The sequence below is a fragment of the Capra hircus genome, chromosome 10 (genome assembly GCF_001704415.2).
Source record: "Capra hircus breed San Clemente chromosome 10, ASM170441v1, whole genome shotgun sequence".
NCBI lineage: Eukaryota > Metazoa > Chordata > Mammalia > Artiodactyla > Bovidae > Capra > Capra hircus.
The window spans coordinates 18506621-18521155 of NC_030817.1; the positions used below are offsets into that span (position 1 = coordinate 18506621).

Here is a 14535-nt window from a genome sequence, read left to right on the forward strand (position 1 = left end):
TTTTTAAGACATACTTAAAAAGAAAAAAAGAAAAAAAAATTAAGCTGCATTTATGCAGTCTGTTAGGACAAAATACCAGTACTGACCCTGAACTGACAATCAAGTAGTCCTTATTATCATTTAGCACTGGCAACATGTGGGAGCTGGTCAGAAAGGCAAAGTCTCAGGGCCACCGTAGCCCTTACTAAGTCTGCATTTTAACAAGATCCCGCTGGTGATTCAGGTGCATGTTAAAAGTTTGGGAAAAACCACTTTCTTCCTGTAGACAGATGTACACATTTAAAATTATTTTATTTACAGGGTTAAATGAAGAGAAAGCATATTTGTTTCCTAGCTGCCACATCAGAATGGCTATCAAGACTTTCATGTAATTTTATAACAACTTGAAGGGGCAATATATAGATTAACTAAGGATTCCAATTTGAAATTAACCTATGGACAAATCGTAAAGACAACCCAGAAACTTCAAGCGATTTAGCAGAAATTTTCTGAAGTGTAATATTACTGACACTAGAATGTGCCAGCTTATTCTTATGCTTATACATGTCCGGTTCTTTACATACAAACCTGAAAAATTCTGAAGATCCTGAAGTTTAAGCTTAGTGGCAAAATCTGACTTGAACTGACATTAAACAATTAATGTAGCAGTCTTTAACTCAATGATCAGTCAGATCAGATCATTTGCTGCAGAAATGTTAATATATAAATCTGGGATCCTGACACCTATCTCACTGGAGGTATTATGCAGTATATGGTACGTGCCCCTAAGAGCTTCACGCCCTTTTAAGGTAAATATGATTGAAAGAGCAGAAGAGACCAAAGCAAGGAAAATTAAATCTACCTGAATAAACTTCCATGCTAATGCTGGCTAAATAAAACCAACCTAATATGATGTCTAAGAAGCAGTAATATGTAAGAGAAGATAGAGAGGCATAATAAACTGCTCGAACAAGGAGTTACATTGGGGGATCAATCTGAGAAAGGACGGGCAAATTAGTTTGTAAATGGCAAGAAACATGTTTCTAAAACATTCCCTTCAGAAACTACAATTTAAAATATTATAACACTAAAAGGGGCTATATCTCCATAGATGTCTAGACTAACCCAAAATAAGGGAAATGGCCTCTTCTCACCTTCAGGTACTAATACTCAAAATTCCAGTCCATCAAAAATTCAGCCCATATTTTCAAGTTAAGTTTCTAGTATGCACCGCATAATTACACCATGATGCCATTTATTTAACAAGACTCTGAAAGAATGAGTCCCCAAGATCAAATATATACATTTTTAATATTTGATATATTTACATAATGGAACCATGCACATCATGGTTCAATGTTAAGAACAGTGTTTTCAAATGTCCTCTTAAGATGTAAAAAAAAATTCTTGTAATTCAAGTTCAGTTATGCTTTTTATGGTGTTTTTTTTTTTTAACACACCCCCTCAATCTTTTTAAAAAATAAATACTCAGACATGGGAATAGCTACACCTAATTTCTGTTTAAAACTTGGTACATTTTGGGGTAATTTTGCTCCCTGGTGAAGTCCTGATCTATAATAAAGAAAGCCTCATGTATATCTGTAAGAACACGATCAGTACAGTTTTGAACACTGATGAGCAGAGAAGTAAACAAGGTGTGTGCCTGCATATACACACACACACAAGATATAAACCCCTGACAGACACAAATGAGTGGTAACTGCTTTAAATGACTTGCTTTATCCTCAGAAATTAGATGTAAACTTTGTAAATTGCCATGCTAAACTGCTACAGTATTTTTTCAAATGTTTGCTAGCCTGTAAAATTGCCTAATTTTATCTTTTGATAATTTTAAGATTTTTTTTCATTTATGGTTTCTGAATGAAGCTTTCTTTTTTAAAACAAAGGGGTACATCAAAATTAAACTAAGTATCAATGAAGTGCAAAAAAATGCATAAAATAAAGCTCTCCAAATTCTAAGGATCTGCCTCATTTCTGAACAATGAAATCAGGGGGGGAAACCACTATGATTCACACTCCCTTAAGGAGAGGCTGACACAGCCAGCCATCAACAGAAAAACCCATTTCATTCAATAGACTGTTGTTTGCCACAAGAGAATACCATGCTCTGGGAGAGTAATAACCTAATTATCCCAGACATCTGGATTGGCACAATACCGTGTTTCCTTTACAATTCTATTCTTGAGTTAGGAAATGTTTAAGGGAAATTTCCAAAGCAAACTAGGAAAAAATAAGACTTTTATACATACACTCACACAAACACATTCATACAGAGATACAGCAGGAATGGATTGTCTGCTAATTTTCACACTCTAAATCTCATCCCATCATGAGGGCCTGCCATTTTTGATCAAGGAGGTAAGAGTAATAGGTATGACTGGTTATTTTTTCAATTTAACATCATTCATGTTGGTGCCTGTACAGTACAGTTCAATATTAAGTGCAATTCTGCATAAGAATTGGGGAGTCATTTTAATATTTACAAGGAACAAATCAGCAGAACAAGATTATATCAGATAGGCTGTGTACAGTAGCTGCGGCTTATAAAACATACCAGTAATTTGTACCTGGTGAGTATAAAGAGAGCCATGGTAGGGTTCAGATGTCTTTACAACCAAGGGAATACACACGGCATCAACAAATTAGAGGACAAAAAATTCACATTTTCTACATTAAAAAAATTACAGATCTCACAAATGTCTTTGAAGACAAAAAAAAAAAATTAATGTCCTTTGAAGGATGGGAAAGAAGAAATCTGAAATGGAACTCTTAATGTAAAAGAGTTTACTTCACAAGACCAATTTTCTTAGCTTCTGTTTCATATATCAATAACCTCCACATCTTGACTATAAAAACTTCTGCTTCTTCATCAAGTACCTAGAAAAGGAAAAACAAAAAAGCCAGTTAACGTGTAAGAAAAGCAATCACCAGCATCTCCTAAGAAGGCAAATGGAATAAAAACCGCTTTTCTCTACCAACTAGCATTTATTTTATTTATACATGTCTTGAATAACTATTTCCTAAGGAAACTACATGTTTGTTATAAAGAATAGTCATTCAGACAAATCAGTTATATAATCACGTAATACTTAGTACAGAGTATCTCACTTACCCTCTCCCCAAGAACCTCACAATCTTAACATTTACCGAGTCCTTATTACATGTGACACTGAAATATTAAATGAGAATACATGTATAGCATTTTAATATAGTTATCTGGGATATAGTAAACAAAATGAACACTGTCATTCCCAAGGGAAGGTCCTTTCCTCTTGGCAAATCAAATGACCTTTTCTTTACATCTGTGCCTCCATTGCTGCCCTGCAGAGGGCTAGGGTGGGGAAGGAGGTGCGGCCAGGGGATTCAGGATGGCAGGGACACATGCGTACCTGGGGTCAGTGTTAACGTATGGCAAACACCATCACGATATTGTAAAGTAGTTAACCTCCAATTAAAATAAATAAATTTAAAATTACTTGGGATTCAAAGCCCACTTCTCCCTCCTACCAGTTACATGCTCTTGGTTGGGATACTTAATTACAGGGAGCCTCAGTTCTCTTATCTGTAAAACAGAGGATATAGTAGCTATGTCATACTGGTTCTACTATGGGAATTAGAAGAGATAGTATGTACAAAGTACTTTGACGAGTGCTTAGTACAGTAAGTACCTAACACAAACCAGAAATTTGATTTTTCTGAAAAATTTCCCTGCATTTCTCAGTGATGAGAAAAAAAAAAGAACTTAAATCAGACGTCCACGAGCTAAACTTAACCTATAATTTAAAAATACCATGCTGCAGGAATTCCCTTGAGGTCCAGGGGTTAGAGGAATCCTTGTTCCCACTGCCAACGGTGTGGGTTCAACGCTGGGATCCCACAATCAAAAAAAAAAAAAGAAATGAAACTTTGCTGCAATACTAACATGGAATTGTACCCCAGACATAATATAGTTATAGGCACAAAAATGCAGCCAAAGTTCATTAGCTTATGTAAAATGAGTGAAGGTACAGTCTGAGAATGATTGCTAATAAGAACAAGATATTATTTGAGCTGAATATACAATCTCATTTATTCAAGAAATATTACAGGGTCCATGAGCTATCACCAGAACGAGCTGAAAACACTAGCCCAATTGGTTTCCTCCCACTGTGATCAACACTGAAATAGAAAATAATCAAAAACGTGTTTAAATGGTAGTTTAATTATACTCCAAAAATCAACCTATTTCAACCGATCAAAATAGTCATATATTGATATGTCAAAAGATGACATATGTCATCTTCAACAACAGTCATTACATCCTTGCGAAGGCAAACCAGAACACTGATTTTTTTTCTTTTTGGCTGCACATCTTGTGGCATCTTAGTTCCCCAACCAGAGGCTGAACCTGGGCTCTTGAGAGTGAAACTGCGGAGTCCTAACTACTAGACTGCCAGGGAATTCCCTGATTTTTTTTTTTTTTAATTCCTTAACTCAGGAGTAACTACAAAGCCCTCTCTTTACCCAAAGGATAACTAGAAAGAAAGGCTGGAAGGTCAAGGACATTCTATCCTTAAGGATCTATTCACATCTCTCCTTTCATCTGAGGCTCAGCATTACAAAACCAGAAGCTTTTCACAATTTTCCCCCCAGGAATTTTAAATAGATACATTAGCTAGGCTACAGAAAATTAATGTTATCTGGCTTTAGACATCATGAAGTGCTTAAACTCTTAATATCTTGACTTTAGAGCTCCTTTTGGTTAGGCAACCCCCTATGCCACTCCCTGACAACTTTAATTGTAGCTCAAAATAAAAGGTTCCCCGATCACCTACCATCTCGTACCATGCTTGACACTTCTTCCTCTCTGGCTCTTCTTCCCATTGCTACGTTCCCACTCAGCCCTTTAGACTCTATTTCACTTTATGCTAACCACCCTCAACTGAAAACCTGATGTGACCCCTGAAGACCCTGACAGTCTTGTGGCCTTCTGAGGAAGTTCCTCACTTTCAAAACTTTAAGTCTCCACAACAGAGGGAAAGTTGCTGGATCTTCACTGGTTCTCTCCTTGTAAACAGCATCTCCATTGATGTTCACAAGACCTCACGACACCACCCCTTCACTCCAACAGCAGCTGTCCAGGAAATATCTAGTCTTTCATCCACATTAAGTGAGCGCTATGGCAGCTGGTTCTTGTATTTCTCTCCAATCCCAGTCCCAACATGCAGCAATTTCAATTTCTATGTGTTATAACCCAGCTTAAAGTTTGGTGATACTCTAAACAATGATATCTGCTCTGCCCCAGAAACTCCCATGGCCACACTCTGCACCTTGCCATTATCTGGACCAATTCAGCACGTGTATTCTTTCAACTACTACCAACCCAACAGATACCTGTTCAAGTAACAAAAGAGTTACACAATATTCAAGCTTCAGTGTAGATGGTAATTTCTGTGATGATTTCTCTCACTACCCTCAACACCTAACTGCTCTATCTCCTCTGCCTCCATTATTTTTTTACATACACCCATTATATTAAATATGTTGTAGTATCAATACTGGTACACCTGTTTCCCTCCTAGTTCTTTAAGGGTAATTATTCCATCTTTTTGTGCTTTTAAGCACATTGTTCTACCTAGTTAACACTTAATAAATGTTCTCTAAATGTATGAAATAGATTCAGAATTTATATTTACACACACAAACACTAAAGACAGGTGAAGGAAGAGACTGATAAAGAAAACTTTTAACTCTACTGATGTCTAATGATATCTTACTGTGAATACCTTTAACCTCTTAATGCATATTCAAATTTTAATTCAGTCCTATAGAGTCTAGAACCAATACAGGTAGAAATTCAACCAAATTCAGAGGAGCAAGTTTGATTATACTGATCGTAAATTAAAATATAAATAACAGTAAGTTTTCTCTTACCATGGCAACATCATCTAAAATGCTCTGAGGTGAACTATGAGCCATAACCTAATAGAAAAAAAAAAATAATGCCAATTTGAAAATAAAACATTAACAATACAGTAAAAAGATTTTTTAATGTATCCTCAAACTAGCATGAAAATTTCTTGTGACTGAAGAATTTTTCTATAAATTTCTAAATTTCCAGAATCTCCTTCTTTTCAATGAAAGTTTGACACCAAAATCTAAGATCTTAATCACTACATATCTGTCTTCTAATTCAAACCCAGACTTACAAATGTTTATGCTACAATAATTACAAGTGGAAAAGATAATTTGCTATTCCTGATGTTAAAGGAGCAATAATGAGAGAAAAACAGCATTTCCTTAAAATGCAATTAGCTATTCCTTTGTAGAAATACAGTGCTTCTACTGTAACTATCTTATTAAAGATAAGACTGGGCCTTCAGAGGACAATGAAAGGATGAGGTGTCTCCTGGTGGTCAAGAGCATGACTGTCACAGGACTGGCTCTGCTGCTTATTATATAACCATGGTCAAGACACAATCTCTCCTCAAGTCTCAATTTCTTCATGGACTGAATGGGGACACTGTTAGAAAGTTACACTTCCTAAGGTTGTTGGGAGGTTTAAAGAAGATAAAGTTTGGGAAAATGCTTAAAAAAAGGACTTGCCAGGAAAGAAGCCTTGCACATAGTAATCAGTCAGTTACCACCACTGTTATGCTGAAGGACACTATTTCGCTTCTTTCCAAAGAATGGATGACTGACAAAAAACTGACACAAGCGACTGGCTGTCTCCACTAAACCTCAACTGTACTTCAGCAACATTCTAACCATTAAGACAAGAAATTGATGGCAAGGCATTCTCGGGGTAGAGAGAGAGCAAGATTGGTAGTAGCCAGCAATTCTGTCTCCTTTGACCCTCTGAAATGAAAGCACTTGGTGTGGGGTCTCAAACTGTATAGAGGGGTACACGTAAGTAGCCATGAATCTTGTAATTAAAACTAAATTATCAATGACTTGGCCCAACAAAAAATCCAATTTAGAAAGTCCCTAAAATTTTAAAGTATGTAACAAATATTTGGAGGTGGAGAGAGTAAAAGACCAACCTTAGAACAAACAAAATCAACTAACGTAGCTTCTTCTTCACCTATGTATTCTATGATTTTTTTATTAATCCACGGTCTAATTCGTCGTTCCATCAATATCTGTAAAATAAAGCACGGACACTAAGTTGAAGAGCTTTTTATTACACTTACTTAAAAAGCCTATATAATCTCTTAATTTTTCTTAAAGCTAAAATACAGAGTAGTAAGATCATTCACAAGTTGAAGTAAAACAAGTATGTATAAGGATACAATTATTTGCTTCTAATTTATGAAAACTTCAAGTACCACTAAGACTTTTCACAATAATGTGTTAGCATTGACTGAGTCTCAAGACTCTGAGCTTCCCTGGTGGCTCAGATGGTAAAGAATCTGCCCGCAATGCAGGAGACCTGGGTTCAATCCTTGGGTTGGGAAGATCCCCTGGAGGAGGGCATGGCAAAACACTCCAGTATTCTTGCTTGGAGAATCCCCATGGACAGAGGAGCCTGGTGGGCTACAGTCCACAGGGTCACAAAGGGTCGACCATGACTGAGTGACTAAGCACAGCACATGTCAAAGTTCTAGCCACATTATCACCCTCCTTAAACAGAGTTATGTGCTATATTCAGAACCAAAAACTTGTAATAAAATGATAAAATACAATTTGCTACTCACAGAATCCACAATAGACCAATCCAGGGGATAAGCAAACAGTTCAGGTTTGGCTGTAGGGATTTTTTCAATGAGACTTTTAATATGTTTGCGTTTTTCTTCAGTGTTTACAGTGCCTTTGGCAGCATTCTTATCATCTTCACCATAATCCAAGGGAACCAGTTTCCTTTTCCGGGGTACATCATCACTGTCTTCATCCTCAAATTTGTTAAAGACACTATCTACCGGGAGCTTCTTTCTTTTCACAGAATTAGGTTGACCAGGACTATTGGAAGCACCTATAGTAAAAATACCGTATTAGCATGGCAACTTAAGCTTCAAATGTCACATTATACAACCCACCATCCCTCAAATGCAGAGTAAATGTACTTCCACAAATCTCAGAGAATGATCCCAACTGTAAAAAATAACTCACTACTCACAAGTGCTAGAAAATTTAACTTTTCACTTCTTCTCAGAACTCGAGGCAGCTGCAGATATAGGAGCACTAGTAGAACTATGAAAACAATTGTGAGCTAGAAAGGCAGTTTTAAATAATCTTTTTCTATCTACCTACCAAGCAGCGCATATTTATTTTTTCCTTAAGGCAAAATTGAGGTAGTTGTAAGGGGGTGGGGAAATGAAGGAAAAAGGAAGGAAAAAAAATGCTGACATACCCAGTTTAAGACTTAGTCCTATTTTTGGCCTATGCTCTTCAGGTTGCTGTTGATCTGGCGAATTTTCATGAGGAATAATAATGCCACAGGGAGACTCGTCCCCAGGAGTGTTGGGAGTTGCATTGCCACTGGCAGAGGAGACAGATGGGGCAGAACTGATGGGCCTCAGGGTTGGCTTGAGACAAGGTTTTTGCTCTGGCTCCTCTTCCTCTTCCATGGGTTCCTCCCGTTTTTCTTCTTTTTCTTGCTTTTCTTCTTCCTCTTCCTCGGATTCTGGTTCTTGCTTTATCTGTGGTTGTCTGCGCCTCTCAGCTTCTTGTTCCATCTAAAAACCCAGAAAATAACCTGGTTAACTGAAATGAACCTGAAGAGTTGACTCATTGGAAAAGACTTTGATGCTGGGAGGGATTGGGGGCAGGAGGAGAAGGGGATGACAGAGGATGAGATGGCTGGATGGCACCACTGACTCGATGGACGTGAATCTGAGTGAACTCTGGGAGTTGGTGATGGACAGGGAGGCCTGGTGTGCTGCGATTCATGGGGTTGCAGAGTTGGACACAACTGAGTGACTGAACTGAACTGATCTTCAATTCAACCAGCTCTGTTTTTTTTAATCTCACAAAACCTCTATTTTTCTTTTTCACCAGGAATAAAACACTGCCTCCTTCTATAATCAGAATCTGTAAATCCACAGCATATATTAGGTACTCTGCAAAATGTTTTTTTTTCAGTATTTCACATATATTAGCATTCTTCAGTGGCTTATATCCACTTTTCAGAGAAGAGAGAGGTTAACTGCTAATAGCTAATTCAAAGTGAAAAAGTCTTTTTATATTTTTATTAAAGAAATTATAATCACAGATTTTAGACTAATACAGACAATACATAAAAGGCAACTCAAATCCTCAGCCTGGTCATATATAATCATTTTTTATTTCTTGATAATGGCTGAAGGTACAGTCACAAATAGGAAAAGGAAGAAGTGGCACAGAGGGAAAATTCTGAAGTCAAAGTCCTATACCAAATGAACACTCCCCTTGAAGCTACAAAATATAATAAAGTATTATAAGAGTATTTTAAAAACTTGGATGAATAGACTAGCAAGTTTTCTGAGCATGAAAACAAACAAAAACAGAAAAAACAAAAGTAAAAATATGCATTGTGAACTACAAAAGAATTTGAAGTCTGGGTATCACCATCTATCTATCAACTCACAAGGAAGTACGATGACCACTAAAGAATCTGCATGGCATTCAAACCCACTGGTACTTAGAAATTAAAACATAATAACATTCCTCAACCTAAATGTTACAATGGTAAGGATTTAAAATACTAAAAACACTGTCATGACGACAAAGGTACGGAAAAAAAGACACATGGGCAGGGCTTCCCTGATGGTCCAGTGGTTAAGAATCTGCCTGCTGGGCTCTTCCACCCTCTCTCCTTTTGCTACCACACCGTCGCCATCATGGGTCGCATGCACGCTCCCAGGAAGGGCCTGTGCCAGTCGGCTCTGCCCTACCATCGCAGCGTCCCTACCTGGATGAAACTCACTTCTGACAATGTGAAGGAGCAGATATACAAACTGGCCAAGAAGGGCCTGACTCCCTCACAGATCGGTGTGATCCTGAGAGACTCTCCTGGTGTTGCACAAGTACGTTTTGTGACAGGCAACAAAATCTTGAGAATTCTTAAGTCCAAAGGACTTGCTTCTGATCTCCCTGAGGATCTCTATCATTTAATTAAGAAAGCTGTTGCTGTTCGAAAGCATCTTGAGAGGAACCGAAAGGATAAACATGCTAATTCCTTCTGATTCTGAATGAGAGCCGTACTCACCAGTTGGCTCGATACTACAAGACCAAACGAGTCCTACCCCTCAAGTGGAAATACGAGTCATCCACAGCCTCTGCCCTGGTTGCATAAATTTGTGTATTGTACTAAAGCAATAAAATCACTGTTTAACAGAAAGAAAAAAAAAGAATCTGCCTGCTAATGCAGGAGACATGAGTTCAGTACCTGGTTCAGGAACTAAGAACCCACGTGCCAAGGGGCAACTAAGCCCATGTGACCCAGAGCCCACGAGCCACAATGAGAAGTCCTCAAAACAAGAAACCTGCACATCCCAACTGAAGAGCAGCCCCCACTCACTACAACTAGAGAAAGCCCAGCAGAGCCATAAACAGATAACAGATACATGGGCTGAAACTGGAGAAGTTCTGTGTAGAAGATTACACCTGTTGCAAAAGCACATTAGAAAACAAAACAGACTCACACATATACACAACAAGCTGGTGGCTGCCAGAGGGGATCAAGGCAAAATAGGCGAAGGGGATTAGGAGGTGCAAACTTTTAGTTATTAAAAAAACTTATGGGGAATGTTACATACACCATAAGGCATATAGTCAATATTGTTATAATAACAATATTGGCTTGGTGACAGACGGTTACTTGGTTACTAGATGTTATCAATTCATAATGTATAATAAACATCAAATTGCTAAACACCTGAAACTAATATAATACTGTGTATGAACCATACTTCAATAAAAATTTAAAAATAAAAAAAAGTACATTAGAAAATACCACATAATTAGAAAACAGCTTTATATTCCCATTACATGTGTGAAAACATTTTTAAAATAACCAGACACTTTAAAATGATTATAACTGGCTGATAAGAAATCACTTTTTCATTACTGGCTTCTATGTTGCCTAAAGTTTCTATTTACTCACGTAAGTACTGAATTAGCAGAAAAAATACTATTTCATTGTGAAAAATAAAACAGACATGTAAGAAAACAAGGTTTCTGTTAACAGCATATAACAGATTTTTAAAGTTGACATGAAGAATTTGTAGTATTAGATTCATGATACACTAAGTAAAAACTTTTCTAATATGACATACTATTCTTAAAAGCAAGAACTGGTATGCCATGTCCTACAACAGAGTTTTCCTTTATCCCTTTTAAATGACAAGCTGTTCACGAAAACATCTTTATTTTGGAATCAAAATATTTAAGGTGGCAACAAGAGAACTACAAAAGTTACTATCAGATGACACATAGGGAAGGACAGGTTCGTAAATACAGTTACATTAAAAGACACTCACTTAACAGGTAACACTTCACAGAAATAAAGGAATAAGACATATAGAAGATGTTGAAAATAATGCTTTAAATCAACTAATACCGATGACTTGCATAATAGAAAGTACTAATATCTTCCCCCAAAATAGCAAGATGCATGGAAAATAAACATTTCCCTTATAAACGCCATCATAGTCGGCTGGCTTAAAATGATGTGACAGTCTTAAAAGAACACTGTTTAGAATGTATCTTACCCGCTGGAGCTCTGCATCTGGATCCGGGTGCCCTTCTGCCAGAAGGCGCTGCCTGATTTCCTCCAGCTCTTCCTTCTCTCTCTTCCTATCCCGTTCATCTGCTTCCATTTCCTTTTCCCTATCACGCAATCTTTTCTGAAGAGCACTTCCTCTGCAAAAGCATATCACAAGAGGCCTGACTTAATACTCAAGTCAGCAACTACTACACACAGTGTCTCCAAAAGCAATTTCTTTCCATACTAAAAGCTGCATTCTACAAGACTGGAGACTGTCTTAATGCTCTCTATCTGTAGAACACCCAAGACAGCATGCTCTCTACAGGTTAATGCTGAGTAAGTAAGCACTGTCTTGTCACATATCACCATGCCTTAGAATGAAGTCATTCTAAATGTGTATCTAAAACAGGTTTTTTTTAAAAAAAGTGGCTTTCTCAGCAAAGAATGTGCTCATTTTATACCTATTCCACAGGGAAACTCTATAACACATAATTTGTTTTCTTGGATGCCAAATTGTGAAACATTAATACAAGGAGTAGTAATATCCCTAATAATAGTTTTGTGTGTTCAATTTACACTTAATCTTAGCCAAACGGCCGAGAAACGATGTGTGCTCAATTTAAATCAGTTCCTCTCCTTGTGGGGGAAAAAAAAAATCACAGAAGGAAGCAGGGCATAACTGAGAGAAAGCAGAGGTTCTAACACTTTATTACATCTCAGAAATAACGTAATGCTATTTATGATTCAGTAATTTTATTTTGCATTTTCTACAAAGTCAAATCCTTGGCATTCTTTCAATATAAGGTGTTACTCCAATGTTTTGATTATTTTGCCTACAGTGTATTAAATTTTACATATTAAATGCATTCACTACATGCCTAGATTCTTTCAGGAAAGTGAGAAGAAAAAAATCAAAACAATGCCCATAACTTTAGGGAAACGATAGTTTGGAATGGAGGGAACAGAACAAAGCAAACAATTTCACCATGTGCCGTAAGTGTTAAAAGAATGAGAGAAGTCAAGAAAAGCCATGGGAAGAGATGAGAAAAGACAGGCTTCACAAATCTCACATCATAATAGTAAAGTAACTGGGTAGGAGAAGGGGGGACTCAGATTACTACACAGCACTCTAGAAATCTTTGAAGACAAAAATTTCTAGACCACCTTAGATAATCATGAAGGCATGTTGAAATTTGTTATAAAAACTGAAGTTCTTTAAAATGCATGAAGAAAAGTTCATCTGTTATAATACTATTATGAACTTCCTTCCAAAGAAGATCCATAGAACTGTCGATTCTTTTGCAACAGGCCCCAACTCCTGGAAAACAGCATTATCGACTACATGGGTAATTACAAGATAAATTCAAAGATTTTTCTTTCTCACTCCACTGAGTGAACTTGCACTCTCTAGTACAAAAAATACAGCTAATAATAAACTGATAGTGTGAGTTCATAAAGCAAGGCTTCTTCACCTGTAATATTTGGGATCATCTCTATCATCATCATAGTCTTCTAAGAATTCTTTCAGTCGTTTAGCTTCTTTTGCCTTTGAAGAAACGAAGGACAAAATGTGGAAAATTAATATAAAAGCAGTTTTAATTACATTTCCCCCTTTCTTGGGAACAAATTTTCCTTATCCATACCACTTGAACTTTTTTCAATTCTCATAAACTTCATATATTAAATGTAAATAACATTAGATTTTTAAAATCTTTTATTCTTGAAAGCAAATCAGGGCTTCCCTCATGGTCCAGTGATTAAGAACCTGCCTTGCAATACATAGGACATAGATTTAATTCCTGGTCCAGGAAGATCCCACATACCATGGAGCAACGAAGTCCATGTACAACAAAGACCCAGCACAGCCAAAAATAATTAAAAATAAGTAAAATTCTTTTAAAAAGCAAATCAGATTTAGAACTTATCTATGAAATGGAAACCACAGAGTATGCTACAAAATTTTCCCTATATATTATAATCTTCATAGTAATTTTTTTCTAATGAAACCTGAGCACACCAAGAAACAAAACTAAAAGTTATCTTATTGAATTTGTTAATTGGACAAGAATATTTTACACTTTCATTTACAGGAAGATGATGGTACAAATAGTAGTTTTTATGAAATGAAGGATTAAAATTTTAAATCATGTTTATATATCAATCTAAAGGTAATGCCAGACTGAGTACACAAAACACGAAAGTACAGAAACTTCTTGCTCTTATTTTTGGAATTTTAAATACAACTACTATTATATTTCACAGAAATATTATTTAATCATTATATAGATATAAAAATATTTTAAAGTTAGTATTTATAATCTACATCTCTACTATATTAACAACTTTTATGTGTGTGTGCTAAGTCGCTTCAGTCATGTCTGACTCTGTGACCCTATGGACGGACTGTAGCCTGCCAACTCCTCTGTCTATGAGGATTCTCCAGGCAAGTGGGTTGCCAAGCTGTCCTCCAGGGAATCTTCCCCACCCAGGATGGAGCCCTCGTCTCGTACATCTTCTGCACTGGCAGGTGGGTTCTTTACCACTAGCGCCACCAGGGAAGCCCAACAACTATTATATCTATATGAAAAGCAGATGTAGATTCCTGTCTACAAATGTTATCAATGTAAAGACTACCCCCTCAACACACACACAGACACACACAAAAAAACTTCCCAATCTAACCATCTATTCATGACCAACTCCTTCCCACAGACAAAATTGATCACTTTCTCTGTACTCCCCTCCCAAAATATTGTAAACACACTTTTATCATACCTCAAAACAGTCACGTACACAGTGCAGTAACTACTTCATCTCTCTGATAATACTATCCAATTGTTTAAAGAGTAAAAAGTATTAGTTATTCCTAT

The 14535-nt window shown here is 36.8% G+C and overlaps 1 protein-coding gene and 1 pseudogene across 1 annotated transcript in view; one reads left to right on the top strand and one right to left on the bottom strand.

Annotated features, from left to right (window-relative positions):
• RBM25 (RNA binding motif protein 25) overlaps positions 1-14535 on the bottom strand; it is a 51074-nt gene continuing 36539 nt past the window's right edge. Inside the window, exons 13-19 of the mRNA XM_005686044.3 lie at positions 13138-13211; positions 11670-11820; positions 8330-8654; positions 7677-7951; positions 7023-7121; positions 5914-5961; positions 1-2877 (exon numbers count right to left, since the gene is read on the bottom strand). Coding sequence (XP_005686101.1) covers positions 2785-2877; positions 5914-5961; positions 7023-7121; positions 7677-7951; positions 8330-8654; positions 11670-11820; positions 13138-13211 — 1065 coding nt within the window. The 3' untranslated portion in view covers positions 1-2784. The remainder of the gene's footprint in view (positions 2878-5913; positions 5962-7022; positions 7122-7676; positions 7952-8329; positions 8655-11669; positions 11821-13137; positions 13212-14535) is intronic.
• LOC102182315 lies at positions 9770-10283 on the top strand (annotated as a pseudogene).